Source organism: Peromyscus maniculatus, chromosome 21 (assembly GCF_049852395.1).
Source record: "Peromyscus maniculatus bairdii isolate BWxNUB_F1_BW_parent chromosome 21, HU_Pman_BW_mat_3.1, whole genome shotgun sequence".
In the NCBI taxonomy this organism is placed as follows: Eukaryota; Metazoa; Chordata; class Mammalia; order Rodentia; family Cricetidae; genus Peromyscus; species Peromyscus maniculatus.
Window position 1 is genome coordinate 47,736,434 of NC_134872.1, and position 16,799 is coordinate 47,753,232.

A 16,799-nucleotide genomic window follows, 5' to 3' on the forward strand; every position below is an offset into this window, starting at 1 on the left:
AGTAGCAGAGTGGGAAGAGAACAGGCAAGGGTTACGAGCAAGAGCTAGTCGCACGGTCAGTCCCTAGGGAAGCGAAAGCTCCCAAACCTTGGAGCACCAATGTTTTAGGTGCAGGAGAGCACAGAGGAGACCCTAGGGGCAGCAGGCATTGGGACAACCCCCATTCACCTTCACTGAATTCTGAGAAGGTTTCTGACCACTGACCCAAAGACCAATCTGGACAAAACCATGTGCTGACTCCAGACCTGAGCCAGGCTCCTGTTACAGGACCCGGGGAGTCAGGAGCATCCATGGCTTAACATGCACAGACCAACCATGCACTGGTTTATGCCTCCTCCTATGACTGCCTCTTCAATGCGAAGGGACGGCTCACGCCTCCTCTTCTCACCAGTGCAGAGTGAGGAGAGGACAGCAGCCGCTTGGGAGAAGCCTAGCTCTGAAAGCCTTCTTCCTATTTGCCATGGGGAAATCTGCTCCATGTCCCTCACTCCATTCTTCAACTCTTCTCTCCTAAAGAAGGAAGCTGGCAAGCTGTATCCCTGATGGTTACCGCTTTTGTGCGAACAGATCCTGTGACTCCACCTTCCACTTTGGAACCAATCTTTCCCACCAGCTGTCAGCCCGGGGCCCTCCTCGTGTACTCTGCAGTGCTGCAGGGAGCTTCTGATTAGTGGGGACTTGTGACAGAGAAGACATTCATGGCTGCTCTCCTGGCTGGATGACCACTTGACCCCTCCCCCCTGCCCCCACCCCAGGTCCCTCTATTATCCAGAAGCAACTGACAAAAGAATCTTCATAGAAGTTACTCCTTTAGATTTGTTTTATGAAAGGAGGGAATTTCCAAATGTTTTCAAAAGACAGTGACTACCAATGTTTTGACAGGGCAGGAATCACCTGGCATTGTCTCCTCTAGGCCCAGCGAGGCAAACCCAGTAACCTGTTACTACGGCAAGCCTTCTTACCCACGAGGAAAAATGTAAGGACATTTGGATGCATGCCTCCCAGTCAAGGGAATGTGTACGTTCTGCCTTCGTCCTTGCCGCTCGACTGCACCTGAGCTCGGAGTTGGGGTTCTGAAAGTCTTGCACTGCCCTGAACTGTTCTTCGAGTGTAAAAAAGGATGTAGGCCTGGGTTTTGCACACTTCCTCGACACTGCATACATCCAGCTTTGAGTCATTGCAGTGGACCCAGAAACCTAGGAAGCCAAAGGAGAGAGAAAATGACGACCTAGTTTACATTTCTAGACAAGTGCAGCCAGGAGATGGGAAGGGGACGGTGGGGACGGAGCCACCTTCTGATTACTAGTGGGGAGGGGGGACAAGTGAATGACACTGTGCTCCCCATAACCTCTGGCTTTCGCCCCACCAAATACCACCACAAAGACTCTTGCCTACAGTATTGCCTGACCAATCTTCTGTCCTTGTCTCCTTTATGCCTTTGTATCATCTCCTAGATCCTCCACAGAGACAGCCAGGACAATCAGACTAAGCAGAGGAAGAGGGGAGAGAACGGGAAGTGGAGGGATTGACAGCAGTACTTGTTTATAGACTCGGGCTGCTGAAACAGCCCATCTGTATCCGTGCAGCAGCTGGAGACCGCCCTGGGGTAGGGCTGAAGTTCCTTTGGAGGGCCCTTGATACTCACACTCCTCAAGGTAAGGGAGCTAATGAGGACTCAGAAAGTGCCCCAAATGTCCTCAGAGTTATTTGAGTGAGGCCAGAGATTTATAACCTATTATTTCTGCATGACCAAGAAGGAAGCTGAGGTCTGCAGAATTATCATCACCATAGCCATAGTAACCCATCGCTATTCAACACGACTGATGGCAGTGTGCTCATCTCCAGCACTGGATCTAAGCACTTTGATATGGGTAGTTCTGTTCAGTCCTAGCATAACCTTACATTCTTAGCAAGCCCCCAACTTTGGTGACGCTTCTCACTGAACTTTAATGTCTGTAGTCTGTCCCTAGCTGACCCAGGGGGCTGGAGATAATGACAAGCAGTCAGGTGTGAGCAAACCCCCTTTCCATGTCCCGACCCCCAGAGCAAAGGCACGCACCTCCCTCTGTGTTGTAGCAATAGGCTGTGTAGTGTCCTGAGCCAAACCCTTTCCCGTGATGCATGACCACTGCGGAGAGATCATAGGCAAAGGTCTCTTTGTCAAGAGAGGAGAGCATGTCCCTGCAGCAGTAAGGTTCCATGGTTAATACCTGGTCAAAGACGACATGGACCCCAATCTTCTCACGATGATTACGGCCAGACCACCTAGAACGTGGAAATGAATTTCTTACTCATTCAGACTGGTATAAGCTAGTTAAACAGGGAGCTAAGAAAATAGCTTTTATTTTTGCTTTTGCCCCCTGCTAATCAAAATCCACGTGTATATCTGCTGTGAAAGTTCCATGGAGTATTACAAAGCCCTAAAGAAACTGTTCAGGCATCTATAGACAGACTCTATATAGTCTGTCATTTTATACCGAATCCTTGAGATGAATTTGCATAAGCCCGAACAAGGCTAGGAGAGCACTGGCAGACATTAGGTGCACGCTAGAAACGAAACAGGCAGGAGAGCCGAAGCCCGGGCTGCTGGCTCCAACATCAGCTTTTCTTTCTTACTGGACAAGAACCATCGACTCTCAACAGCAAGTGCAAGGCCCCACAGGAACAGACTTCTTCCCACACCAAAAAAGAGGCATCTGTCCTCCCCAAGCCCTCCAGGAAGCTCATCCCAAAGCTCACCTGAACCTTTTAAGGTGCAGCCGGAGGACCTGAGGTAGTCTGTAGATCATTAACTGCTTTCGGGCTTCACTCAGAACAAGGGGTTTGGGGTTAGATTTTCGTCGTTTGCCTATATCGTTTGGAAAGGTATAAGACACAGGCAGTGAGGAGCATCAACCAGTTACTGACCACTCAACAGACATTCTCCTTAGCTTTCAAAACTCCGACCTCAGTTTTATTTATGGTAAAATGGGACACACCCCAAATGTGTCTTGCATTTCCCAGCTTCACAGGCCTGAATGCAGTGGCTCTGGAGTTGTGGCTAGGATGAAAGGAGTGATGGGGCCCTGAGGTAACTCTGAGGACGGGGCTGTGCATCGCCATAGTGAAACAGTAGGAGCCTGCGTCCCCGTGACCAGGGAGCCACATGCTGGCCTTGGGGTGTCCTCTCCCAGACTTCTTTGATGTGACAGTCACTGTTATTGGGCTCTTAAAAGCAGCCAAACCGTTCCGGATACATCTGCTTTCAAATGTTTGCTGTCTTCCAGAAGTGATATGGGTTCAGGATAGCATACTGCAGGCGTCATGACTTTTGGATGGAATATAATAGATGGCGGTCACCACGGTGAACACAGAGTTGAGTACCGGGGTTCTATCCTCTTCCACGCCTATCACTTACTTACATTAGCTGCACGTTATGTTTAAAAGGCTTTCTCTTCACCAGTTAGGTCTCGCTGCACTTCCTGCTCCTAACGATCAACAGGCCAAGTGAATAAGCTACTCAAAACTCGGAGCCTCAGCTCCCTGCTTTGTTTTGAATGTTACATATTTAAGGCTTAGAAAAAAGATAATAAATTATGATTACTAAAGGACAGAACATGAGAGCAGTTTTTTCCCCCCGATGTGTTTTGCTTATGGCGTACACAAACCTTAAAAAAAAAAAAAAACTTTGGTGATCGTGATGGCTAATTTTGGTTATCACCTTGATACACCTGGGAAGAGGGACTCCTAATTGAAGAACTGCTTACATCATGCTGGCCTGTGAGCATGTCTGTGTGGAATTTCTATGACTGTTGATTGATGTAGGCGAGCACAGACTGCTGTGGGTGCACTACCCATGGGCAACTGTGCCTAGCGATATAAGAAAGGTGGCAGATTGGAGCTGGGAACAAGCCGGGAAGCAGATTTCCTCCAGGGTTTCTGCTTCAAGCTCTTACCTTGAGTTCATCCCCTGACTTCCCTTGATGATGGGCTGTATATAACCTGAAAGCTAAAATAAAGCCTTTCCTCCCAAGCTGTTTCTGGTCACAGTGTTTATCACAGCAACAGAAAGCTAACCAGGGCAGCAGTTCTGTATTTATGCCATAGTTTTTGACATGTGTTTCTCTTTCTTTCTCCCTTTTTTCAGAGACAGGGTTTCTCTGTGTAACAGACCTGGCTCTTCTGCACATATTCTGTAGACCAGGCTGGCCTCAAACTCAGAGATCCACCTGCCTGCTGGGATTAAAGGCATGCACCATCACTGCCTGGCTGAAATGTGTTCTCTCTCTCTCTCTCTTTCTCTCTCTCTCTCTCTCTCTCTCTTAATATTTATTTATTTTGTATACAATGTTCTGCCTGCATGTATGCCTGTACACCAGAAGAGGGTACCAGATCTCATTAGAGTTGGCTGTGAACCACCATGTGGTTGCTGGGAATTGAAGTCAGGTCCTCTGAAAGAGCAGCCAGTGCTCTTAACCTCTGAGCCATCTCTCCAGCCCCTGAAGTGTGTGTTTCTTATAAACAAGGTGGGAAGATAGCCAAGGTTATCTAGTCCAGTGGTTGGTTCCCAACCTCTGGGTCATGACCCCATAGCGGTCAAATGACCCTTTCACAGGGGTCACTGAAAACCACTGGAAAACACAGATATTTACATTTCAGTAGCAAAATTACAGTTATGAAGTAGCAATGAAATAATGTTATGGTTGGGTCATCACAACATGGGGAACTGTACTGAAGGGTCACAACATTAGGAAGGCTGAGAACCACTGCTCTAGTCCAAAAGAACAAATGCTGACTCTAATTTCTAAACTATAGACTTGTAAGTGCAATGGAGCCCTAAATCCTTAGAAAATGGACAATGGCAATCAGCTTTCTAACAGACTGGAACACAAAGTTTGTGGTCCAGCGGGGGGCCTGCTGCTTGTCTCTAGGCTGTTGTTCTGAGGGCTCAGAGGAGAAAGCATGGCATCTGATTTCAAATTCTGTTTGTGGAACTTGTAAAAACAGCCCTGTGTGACAACAGAGCAGTCTGCTCAGCGCAGATTGCACACCAGAGTGTGTGTGTGTGCTGCTGCGGACCTTGACCAGTGATGCAGTAATGACTTGTGGGCTATGCAAAGATGCACACAGAGAGGGGCGTTGCCCAGCTTTTCCATTCCTGACAACCAGACCCTTGAAGAGGACTGTAGCTCTGTTTAGGAAACCGGCAATGACCACAATCCACAGCAGAGGGAGTACTGGAGCTAAGATGAACACAGTGTAGACTGTCTTTGTTTCCTTAAATGAAAGTTCACAAAGAAAAAGATTCCTGACTCAGTTGGGATGGAGCAGTTTGTCTCCGTTTAGTTACGGTAAGATCCAGAGAGGAAGAAGAGCGACAACCCTTACGCTTCACAAGCACCAAACCAACGTAGTTCATGCCTGCTGAAGCCGTTCTTCTGCATTAGGCATGGAGAAACCCTAATCCAGACTAACCCAGAAAACAATGAGTGTTTCCCGCCTAAGCTGTCACATCCAAGAATGATACAAAGTTGTTACTGCCCCTTTGTTCTTTTTAGGTAAAAAGCTTTGCCAGGTGTGGTGGTGCACACCTCTAATGACAGCATTCGGCAGGCAGAGGCAGGCAGATAGATCCCTGAGTTTGAGGCCAGCCTGGTCTACATAGTGGAGTTCCAGGACAGCCAGGGCTATATAATAGACCCTATTTCAAACAAACAAGAAAAAAAAAAAAAAAAAAAAAGAGCAAAAACACAGGAGATGAATCCTCTCCCAGAAAAAACCCCAGCGTATACTCTAAACTATTATTATATAGTAGTGAACTGATATCTAGGTCACTGTGTGAGAGCCAACTTACATTTTAAGTTTTAATGCCTTAGAGATCCATGAAACAAAAATGTCTCTGATTTTCAAGCCCCTTGCCCAAGGACAGACAGTTCCTGAAATGCTGGAGGCTGTTGCTTATGGGAGATGACAAGCCACATGTTTTCACTCCCCTAAACAAGTTTGTTTGACCCATCTACACCAGATGTGCTTGATCAATGTGGGCAGGAGGTTCACAGGCAGGAAATACGTCAGGATGTAAACTTGCCCCTGATTGGACTTAATGGGAAACGCAATGAATTGTGGGTTTTCCTTCTTAAGCTACTGCAAACTGTGATTCTGGGCCATTTCCCAGGAACCCAGGTATGGACCTGACCAGAGCCCATACACCTGGCCAGTATTTAATTAAAACTTGCTTCAAATTTGGCTTTAAACTGTGGTAATGGTCTTATTCTCAATCGGTGGAATCAACAATTATATAACCCATAATTTTGTATTTGTTCATTTCTAAAGCTTTATATGTCATAAAATCCAGACACTAGAGTCGGAGACATTGCTCAGCACTCAGAATACTGGCTGCTCCTCCAAGACAAGCAGGTTTGGGTCCCAAAGCCCACATGACAGCTCACAACCAATTCGAGGAGATTGGAAGCCCTCTTCTGACTGCTAACAGCATCAGGGATGCACATGGTACACAGGTGTACATACAAGCAAACACAGACGGCAGAATGAATCCGTCTTTAACACCGTCCCCAGACACACGCTTCCATCCATTTGCTGCACTTCTGTCTGTGCATGCTGGACTAGCAGAAGCATTCACTCCATGTCAGTGTGGTGACACAGAAGGGCCTGCACGGGTTGCCCACACAACCACACAGGAAGAGACCCCATTTAAATTACATCAACGACACAGACAATTCTTTGTAACTTTCTCTGGAATGCAAACTCTGCAAGCATGTGAAGAAAAAAATGGAAACTACCCATGCGGCTGCCATTCATCAAGGGCCAGAAGACACGCTGCATTGGTTATATGCACCAATATCTTAAAAGTCACATTTATTAAGCCAGGAGGTGGTGGCGCATGCCTTTAATCCCAGCACTTGGGAGGCAGAGGCAGGCGGATCTCTGTGAGTTCCAGGCCAGCCTGGTCTACAGATGGATATCCAGACAGGCACCAAAACTACACAAAGAAACCCTGTTTTGAAACCGTGCCCCACCCCAAACTCACATTTATTTCCTTACCTATTTATTTATAGTGTGTGTGTGTGTGTGTGTGTGTGTGTGTGTGTGTGTGTGTGTCTGTGTGGTCACATGATAACTTGTGTGAGGCTGTTCTCTTGGTCAGCCATGTAGGTCCTGGGAATCAATCAGGTCGCCAGGCTTGGTGGCAGTGCCCTTACCTGCTGAGCCGTCTTGCCAGCCCCAGATCTTTGGTCTGTGTATGTCGGGTGTGTATGTTGTGTGTGTGTGTGTGTGTGTGTGTGTGTGTGTGTAGGGGGTTTTGTGCACACGTGCTGTGGAGGCCAGCAGACCCTGTGGGTGTCACTTTTCAGGAGCCGTCCACGGTGGCTTCGGTGGCTGTTCTAGTTGAGACGAGGGCTCTCCCCGGCCTGGAACTTGCTAAGTAGGCTAGTCTGGTGCCTCGAGCCTCAGGGATTCCCAGGATCTTCTTGTTTAGTGATGGGTTTAGAGCACACACCACCACACCGGACTCTTTTTACCTATGCTATGGGGCTCCACCTCAGTTCCCACTTGCTTGAAAAGAAAATCCTTTACAACTGAGAAGTCTCCCCAGCCCCAACATATCATTTTTTAGCATGAGTTTTAACAGACTTGAAATCTACAGACTCAGTACAAAAAAACACTTTCTCACCCTGCAGCACTCAAATGTGGTATATTCCCTGAAGTTAGACTACATGTGTGGACAGGACCCCAAAGCATTATGACGCTGAAGTACTAAAGCTCTCACGGCCCCCCTTTCAGAGACCACTTTCACACACTTCCAAATAACTAAGGTCAGTCAGAAGGGTCAAATGAGGCACAATTTGTTTTGGAGCCTATCCTGGAACTCGCTCTGTTGACCAGGCTGGCCTCGAACTCATGGAGATCAGCTTGCCTCTGCCTCCTGAGTGCTGGGATTAAAGGCACGCACCACCATGCCTGGCGGAGGCACAATTCTTAGGCCATTGTTTTCAGTGTGACCAAGGGTGTGTATGTAGGTGTGTCAGGTTCTCTCTCCCCACCTCTGTGCAGGTTCTAAGGAGTGAACCCCGATGGCCAGGCACCTTGACTCACTGAGCTGTCTCACCGGCCCAGGTCTGCTTTCATATGTAAAGTCCGTATTAGTTACTACAGAGACTCTGAGAAAAGGGTCTCAAAAAGAAGGGTAAGACCCACTTAGTGTCTCATGTTTCTTCTGACTGAAGGGTCAAAGGCAGCCCCTTAGATTGAGTTCCAGTTGCAATCCCGCCCCCTCTCCAAGCAGCACTCACTGTTACACTGGTCACAAGCGTAGATTCTCCCCTCCAGGGCCTCTGTCTCCGTAAACTTGGCCAGCATCTCAGTGAGCAGGCACTCTGTCTGATTCAAAGGGACAAACCCCTTCTCTATGCAGTGGTAGCGTTCAGGGAATTCCAGGGACAGATCCCAAAAGGGCTCAATGGTATTGGATTTATAATTGCAAGATACACATGTAACCTGGAATGACAAGATTGGTTTGCAGATTATAGTTTGCATGCTTCCCACATACAACTGTGCTTGTTTTAGAAGACATATAAATTTACCAACCACTCCTCCCAAAAAGGTTAATAAGAACTTAAATAACTTTACTAAAGGCACTGGAGCATATTATGCATGGCTACATTTCTAAGCATGCTGTAACTAACTGGTTGTAACTGAGGAAGCACAGGCCACCCCAGTTTTCTTCTTCCCCTCTCTCCAATGAATGCTGCCTCAGTGGAGATAGCCAGTTACCTGGGAGGCACTCGGGAACTGGCTGAGAACTGGCACGTCTGTCTGCTTGGTTCACACTCAACTTCCTCTCCACTGGGTCCCTCTATGCAGCAAGGAGCTCTTTTTTCTCCTTCCTTCCTTCCTTCCTTCCTTCCTTCCTTCCTTCCTTCCTTCCTTCCTTCCTTCCTCCCTCCCTCCCTCCCTCCCTCCCTCTTCCCACCCCCTCGTTCTTACTTTTATTTTCCTTTGATATAGAGTCTCACTGCGTATTCCCTGCTGGCCTAGAACTCATTACATAGCCCAGGTGGCCTTGAACTCTGGTTTCTCTTGCCTCAGCCTCTCAAGTGCTGGGGTGATGACACATGTCGCCGTCACACCTACAGCATCCCGTTGGCAGCGCCTCAAAATGGTTCGACTTACTCTCTACCATAATATTCCCGGATGCTGTTCCACATGCAGAAAGGCGGGAGAGAGGCCTCAGTTTCCCTTCCTAGCCTACTCTTCAGTCTTCACAATCTTAATAACTGGCACAAAATCTCTGCAACTCAGTGTAGAGGCTTTCCCCAAGTCTCCCATGTTGTCCACTCTTTATTTTTTAAAAATCTGCACAAATTCTCTCTGTCCATACTTTTAGAGGCTTGAGAAACCTTGCTCAGGTCTTGACAGGGTCTTGATCTCAAGAATGAAAAGTACTGAGGACATAGAGTCTGGAATCAGGCACTGGAAAGGTTGAGGCAGGAGGACCGGAAGTTTACTAGCATCCTCAGCTGCATAGTTAAAGCGCACTGGGCGACTGGGGGCCATACTTTGGTGGGTGGGGAGAGTTATGGGCAGCGGGAAGGAGGCTCGCTTGGTCTGAGGCATACTCCCAACTACTCCTTATGAATAAAAGGGACGGCTCTTACCAACAACTTTGGAAACAGTGTTCTACACAAACTGTTCAGTTTTGTAAACTGGACTGATTAAAGATCTGGACAGAGAGAACACCCAAGTTCACCTACATGACCACCGGTGTACAGTGTCAGGTACAAACAACCATTTTGAAACACGCAGAGTCACAGAAAATACTGGCTATACTAATTAGTCCAGGGATCTGGAAGCCCACACTACCACCCAAGCTTCCCACCTTGCTTTGGGTAGATACACACCTACCTGACTGAGCAGCTGCCCGTGAAATATGGTGTTCACCACCTTTAAGACCTGTTTGGTGAGCTTCCTCTGGGAGAAGGGGATGAGGATCCGGCGCGTGGAGCCCTCAGACTCAAGTTCCTGCTGCACCTTGTGCAGCAGCTCGCAGAGAAATTCCTGTGCGTCCTGCTGGTCGTAGCCACGGAAGGCGGGAATGAGGCTCCATACCGAGTGAAGCATGGCAAAGGGCGACACCAGCGCCCACTTCCCAGACCACATGACTCGGAAGAGGGTGTGCAGTTCGTGGCAGAGGGAAATGTGCTTTGAGCTGGGTTCCTTGTTCTGAATGAGCTCCAGGCTCCTGCTGATGGAGGCTCCGCTGTTCCAGCAGAGGCCCTGAGGTTCACAGCCCTGGGCCCGGTCGCTCCTTACTGACAACTCGGCAGCAGAGCTGCTGACCGGCCTGCCAGAGAGCTGAGCCTTCCCATTGGTCGCTTGGGGAAACAGATGTTCGGAGGTGGAAGGGTCGAGGTTAAGGAAACATTCCCGGAACTTCTGGAGGTGGCTGAGCACCTGGAGGATGGAGTTCATGTAGCAGGTGTTGCCCAAGTTGCGTAGGCCGGTGACACCCGGGGCCACTGCCGGCTGACGGCGGGGCTTGAGGGCAGCCGCGGGCGCGCGCCGGGAGGTAGCGAGGGTAGCCGGGCGCACGGCCACGGGTCCGGGCGCGTGCAGGAGCAGGCGCGCACTCTTCCGCGGCGGCGCGCTGGCCAGCTCCTCCAGCAGCCGCCGCTTGACCTCGCGCCTCCGCTGCCGCGCCGCTTCCTTCTTGCGCTCCAGCGCCTCCTCCCGCCGCCGCTGCTCCAGCTGTTCGCGGCCCCTGGAGCTCTTCTCGAACCACAGCCGCAGCGTCTTGGCCAGCAAGCGCTGGCGCCGGTACCACAGAGCCGTGAGCATCTGCGGCTGTCCCTGAGGAGTGCGCTGCGGCAGGACCACGTCCTCGCCTGCAGCTGTGGACCGCAGCGTCCGCCCACGCCTCGCGGGCTGGTCCTGCTTCTGGCCTTGAACAGCCAGGAGGGAGCTTCTCAGCAGCTTCAGGTCCCCCTCGGGGTTGTCATTGAGCACGTAGTCCTTGCACAGGTAGCAGAACACGTAGAGATCCCGGACCTCCATGGCCAGCGGGTGTCCGGTCTCTTCAAAGTGTTTCAGTGCATGGTCTTCAATGTAGTGGCCGCAGGCCACGTGGGAGCACTTCAGGCAGGCCCATGCGGACTCTGTGGTGGAGCACTCCAGACAGCACCATTTCTGAGGGTTCAGGATAGAGTGGTCCTGGGCGAGCCGTAACCGCCCTACATGTTTGCATCTATCCATGTTTTAGCACAGTCGCCACTCTCTTAATCTGGCATCACGAAGCCCCCAAAAGGGAAAAAAAGAAGCAGAATTTCAGCAAAATATTTTCCTAGAATAAAGGGTTGCAATTGGCATTTCTGTGCAAGAGTTATTAGTTTTTAATTCAAAATCTGTTCTTTTGAAAGTCGAAAGTGGTATTTTAGGTACCACTAGGAGAGAGACAAAAGCCTCAAAACAAAACCAACCCGACAACCTTAGGTCAATTTCAGTGAATTTCAGAGCAAAGGTAGAGAATAAGGGAAAGATAAGGAAAACAAAGTCAGATGACACCTAAGGAAGCAGAGCCCGAGCCTCGATTTAAGCACCGCTTTAGAAGCTAGCCTTTCTGAAGAGAACACATTTTAGAAGCTAGCCTTTCTGAAGAGAACACATTTTAGAAGCTAGCCTTTCTGAAGAGAACACATTTTAGAAGCTAGCCTTTCTGAAGAGAACACATTTTTGCAAAGAATGGCAAGTCTCACATCTTTACTGAAGAGTAAATACACAAATGAATCTGACAGACAAGAGGAGGTGTGGCTATTGGGACCTCAGTGTTCAAGCTAACAACACAGACACGAGAAACAAGAAAACAGAAGCAAGCTTGCTGCCCTTCCGTTTTGAGACTTACTCTGTAGCCCAGGCTGGCCCAAATTGGTGGTAATCCTCCTGCCCCAGCAAACAAGTGTTAGGATAACTGATCTCTAACATTGTCTTTTTGTTGTTGTTGTTGTTTGTGTCTGTTGTTTGTTTGGTTTTGAGACAGCATCTCACTATGTACCCTGGCTGGCCTGGAACTCACAGAGATCCATCTTCACTGCACCCCCAGTACAGGGATCACAGGTGCGCACTACCATGTCTGGCTTTCAACGTTGCTTTTTAATGTTCTTCATAAAGGAAATATAGTAGGCAACTTCTCCAAGGGAATTAAGCTGAACGAATATTTTAAAAATGTCTTATTCTTTGGAAACCTTAAATTTTCCCAGGATTAAAAATATCCTAAAGGTGCCAATGGTGGCATTGCACACCTTTGGTCCCCACACTGGGGAGGCAGAGGCAAGTGAATCTCTGAGTTCGAGGCCAGCCTGGTCTACAGAGTGAGTTCTAGGACAGCCAGAACTACACAGAGAAACCCTGTCTCAGGGAGGAAAAAAAATCCTACAGGCAGTTCTCTAAATTCTCAAGCTCTTTACTTATTCTATTTTATTTATTTATTTTTGAGACAGGGTCTTGCTCTTATGTAGTTCCGGATGTCCAGGAATATCCGAATCAAGATAGTGATTTCCCTTTGAGTCCTCGCTTCTACTGCATTATTTTCCTAATCATTAGTCATTCTTACTCTCATTATTTCCTACTGACTTACAGCTATGTGCCCTTTATCATTGCTCTAGATGTGTCTGTTCATTCTGACTAGACAGGACCTTCTTTAGAGAGGAGTTCATGTATGTTTGTTCTACTCCCTTATAAGGCCAAGACCTGAGTGTTCAACTATAGGGTGAACAGTATTATGAGGATGACTCTCTCTGGGGCTGGGGACATAGCTCTGCCAGAGCACACGATTAATTCTCAACACTCGAGGGGGGGGATTATTCTCCCAGTGAAACAGTCCTGAAATAAGCATTTTTGGGGCACAGCCAAATTACAGCACACATAACTGAAAACTGAAAAGACGAAAGGACAAATGATACTCAACGAGAGTGCAAGTCAGACTCTACCAATGGTGTTCTGAAATCCACCACTGGGGACACAGAATCAGCCATGAGGAAATGGAAGAGAAATGGGAATAAAACAGGAAACTGGCAGGTTTCCGGTCTTCAAATTCTAGTCCCTGAACTCCTAGCAGCATCAGATTTCCGAAGGCTCCTACCCATCAATTCCTGTTTCCTACCTGATGAGTCAGGACCTGCAGAGGGCCTACATATCCATTTGGAACAATTCCAGGGATGAGTCTCTCACACATAAAAACCCTATGCCTTAACTCAACAAATTAGGGATGAAGAACTCAGAAACCAGTGAAGAATTCCTTTTTCCAAAGCCCTTCCCACCTCCCCAAAGGCAGGGTCTCCTTAGGCAGCCTTGGCTGGCCTGGCACTTGCAATGTAGAGCGGGCTGGCCTCAAACTCATATAGATTGGTGTGCCTCTGCCTTCTGAGTGTTGGGATTAAAGCCATCCTCCACCATACCTGGCTATTTTCTAAATTCTTCCACTCAGACCAACACTGCCTGAAATGATAAAATATTCTCTCTCTTGCTTTCCAATAATACTACAGTAACTCGTCACATGTGACTACCAAGCACTTGAAATGTTCCTAATGGGATTGAAGGACTGCACTTTTTTTTTTTTTTCTGGAGACAAGAGGATTTCTCTGTGTACCCCTGGCTGTCCTGGAACTCGGTCTGTAGACCAGACTGGCCTTGAACTCATAGAGATCTGCCTGCCTCTGCCTCCTGTGCTGAGATTTAAAGGGTGCACCACCACTGCCTGCCCAGCAGGACTGAACTTTTTTTCTTTTCTTTTCTTTTTTTGGTTTTCCGAGACAGGGTTTCTCTTGTGTAGCTTTGAGCCTTTCCTGGAACTCACTTGGTAGCCCAGGCTGGCCTCGAACTCACAGAGATCCGCCTGCCTCTGCCTCCCGAGTGCTGGGATTAAAGGCGTGTGCCACCACCGCCCGGCTAGGACTGAACTTTTAACTCCATTAATTTTAGATAGTCATGAGAAGCTGAGCATGGTGTCTCGTGACTTTAATCAGGCCAGCCAAGGCTATACGGTGAGACCTTGTCTTAAAAAAAAACAAACAACGGGGCTGGAGAGATGGCTCAGAGGTTAAGAGCACTGACTGAGTTCAATTCCCAGCAACCACATGGTGGCTCACAACCATCTGTAATGAGATCTTGTGCCCTCTTCTGGCCTGCAGTCATACATGCTGTATACATAATAAATAAATAAATCTTTAAAAAAAACAAAAACAAAACCAACCAAACAACAACAAAAGAGTCACATCTGGCTAGTGACTACAGTCCGTGATAACACAGGCTTAACCACACCAGGACAGGCTGAGTTGAGGCTTTCGGATTCATATGGGAATGGCCTCCTCTCACAAGATCCCGATGCCCAGCAAATGCCCATTTTCCCCTGGTGTGTCTTCAGGAAGTTAGCTGCCACCAAATCTGATGCCATGAAACACAGCACCAGAAGACTGATGTCTTCTAAAACCAGCTCCTGGACTAAAATGAAATGGAGAAACAGCAGCAGCAGGCCTCACCCAAAAAACCCACACTGTCTCTGTGGAGACGCGCTGAAGGAAAGGGCGCTCGGAAAGCCTTTCCTCCTGATCTCACGTTCAATCTGTAAACTGCTGATGGAACTCATCTTTTCCCCATCACACATCTGTAGTGGCGACTCACAGCCTGCCACACGACAGAGTGCACATGACAGGAAAACACTGGGCCCCTGGGCAGCGCACCGACTGCCTCAGCTAGGCAGACTAGCTTCTCTAAAGGACAGCGCATCTGATCTCAGGAAGGACGTCCCTAGGTGAAATGAACACACTCCCTCGTCCAGTGTGAGGCAGGGCGAAGGAGCACAGCCTGTCATGTGATCCCCACACGGGCTCTGACCACCTTAGCTCAGAACAGGCTAACCCACTCACAGGAAGGGCAATTACTTGGTAATTGTCTGACATGTACATCTTCCTCTTCATACTCCCAAAGGCCACAATAATTCTAAATTTTCACTAGACACACACATCACCCAGTGACAGGTACTCCATACTCCAAACAGATGAACCTGCGTGTACCAGTGTCTCAGCAGCTCTGCATCGCTGAGGAGATCAGACATTTTATTTATAAATGCCCGGCACACCCTGCATTCATGTGTATATGTGAAAAGAAACCCAGTAAGTATTAGCATTTGACTTGTTTTTTTTTTTTTTTTTGTTTTTTTTTTGTTTTTTGAGACAGGGTTTCTCTGTGTAGCTTTGCGCCTTTCCTGGAACTCACTTGGTAGGCAGGCTGGCCTCAAACTCACAGAGATCCGCCTGCCTCTGCCTCCCGAGTGATGGGATTAAAGGCGTGCGCCACCACCGCCCGGCAGCATTTGACTTTTAATCACCACAGTTTGCTTATTGACTGTTTTTATTTTTTTTAAAGGCAGGGTCTCACTCTTAGTCCAGGCTGTCCTTGAACTCATAGCAATCTTCCTGCCTCAGCCTGTCAAGTGCTGGGGTGTCTAATATTGCTATGATGAAACACTATGACCAAAAGCAACTTGGAAAGGGTTTATTTCACTTACACTTCTGGGTAACAGTCCATCACTGTGAGAAGTCAGGGCAGGAACTCAAACAGGGTAGGAACCTGGAGGCAGCAGTTCATGCATAGACCATAGATGGGTGCTACTTACTGGCTTGCTCTTCATGGCTTGCTCAGTCTGCTTTCTTATAGAATCCAGAACCACCTGCCCAGGGATGGCATCACCAACAATGGGTTGGCCTGTTGGGTCCTCCCACATCAGTTGCTAATTAAGAAAATGCCCTACAGGCTTGCCTGCAGCCTGATCTTACAGAGGCATTTTCTCTACTGAGGCTTCTTCTTCTCTGATGACTCTAGCTATGTCAAGTTGATGTAAAACTAGCCAGGACATGGGGTTATAGGCATAAAATACAATCCCACCACCTCATTTTATTTAAAAAACTGAAGTAAAGCCTGTAGGTTTAGTTGAGTGCTCTGCTTAGCAGTCATGATGCTTTAGATTCAGTATTCTCAGTCACCATGGAGGGAGAGGAAGCCAAAAGCTAAAGCAGCTGGGTATAAAAGCAGAATCACTGCTTTAAATGATTCCATAATTAACTATCCCTAAGTGTCAAATAGAATGTTAGCAAAACCTCAACCACTGCCTTTTGTTCTGATGAGAAACTCCTAGACTTATTACATGATTTTAAAATGGTTAAAGATTTATTTCATTTTTAATTATATATATGTATAAATGACTATGGAGGCTAGAAGAGGAAGCTGGATGCCCTGGAGCTGGACTCCTATCTGTTGAGAGGTGTCAGATGCAGGTGCTGGGGACTTAAATTGGAACATCTGGAAAAGCTGGAAGCACTCTCAACCACTGAGCCGTCTCTCCAAGAAATGATGAACATCATAAATTATCATTGTTTAAAAACAGGACAAAAACCCTAAAGAATGAAAATATCTTTTAATTGGATTATTCCTACTATTCTCACACCAAAAATGTGTTTGCAATGTATAACTACATCATCAGAAATTTTCAATGAATAGGAAACAAATTAACGAAATCTCTACAGGAAGATTTCTATTTCTTTCTCTCTCTCTCTCTCTCTCTCTCTCTCTCTCTCTCTCTCTCTCTCTCTCAATTTTCTTTTCTCAGTTCTTACCTAAGGACCAAGGAATTCCTCCTTGGTCTTGGTGAGACCAAATGACATATATCCAAGCTCAGAGAGAGTAGACACTATGGTAACATGCTTACAGCGTTCAGTTAGATAAAAGAATATTAATTACATGGTATTATCAAC

General features: G+C 47.7%; 1 protein-coding gene across 24 annotated transcripts in view; it reads right to left on the reverse strand.

The window, feature by feature from the left end:
• Positions 1–806: 806 nt before the first annotated feature.
• Positions 807–16,799, reverse strand: part of Usp49 (ubiquitin specific peptidase 49) — a 69,957-nt gene continuing 53,964 nt past the window's right edge. For 13 of the 24 annotated variants that reach the window (XM_076557666.1, XM_076557662.1, XM_076557663.1 and 10 more), the window contains 6 exons: positions 9,904–11,278; positions 8,292–8,496; positions 2,740–2,848; positions 2,211–2,265; positions 2,060–2,128; positions 807–1,196 (listed from right to left, as the gene is read on the reverse strand). In XM_076557666.1, coding sequence (XP_076413781.1) covers positions 891–1,196; positions 2,060–2,128; positions 2,211–2,265; positions 2,740–2,848; positions 8,292–8,496; positions 9,904–11,250 — 2,091 coding nt within the window. In that variant the 5' untranslated portion in view covers positions 11,251–11,278 and the 3' untranslated portion in view covers positions 807–890. Of the gene's footprint in view, positions 1,197–2,059; positions 2,266–2,739; positions 2,849–8,291; positions 8,497–9,903; positions 11,279–16,799 lie in introns of all 24 variants that reach the window. The other 11 variants (XM_076557672.1, XM_076557670.1, XM_076557675.1 and 8 more) reach the window with 2 other exon arrangements.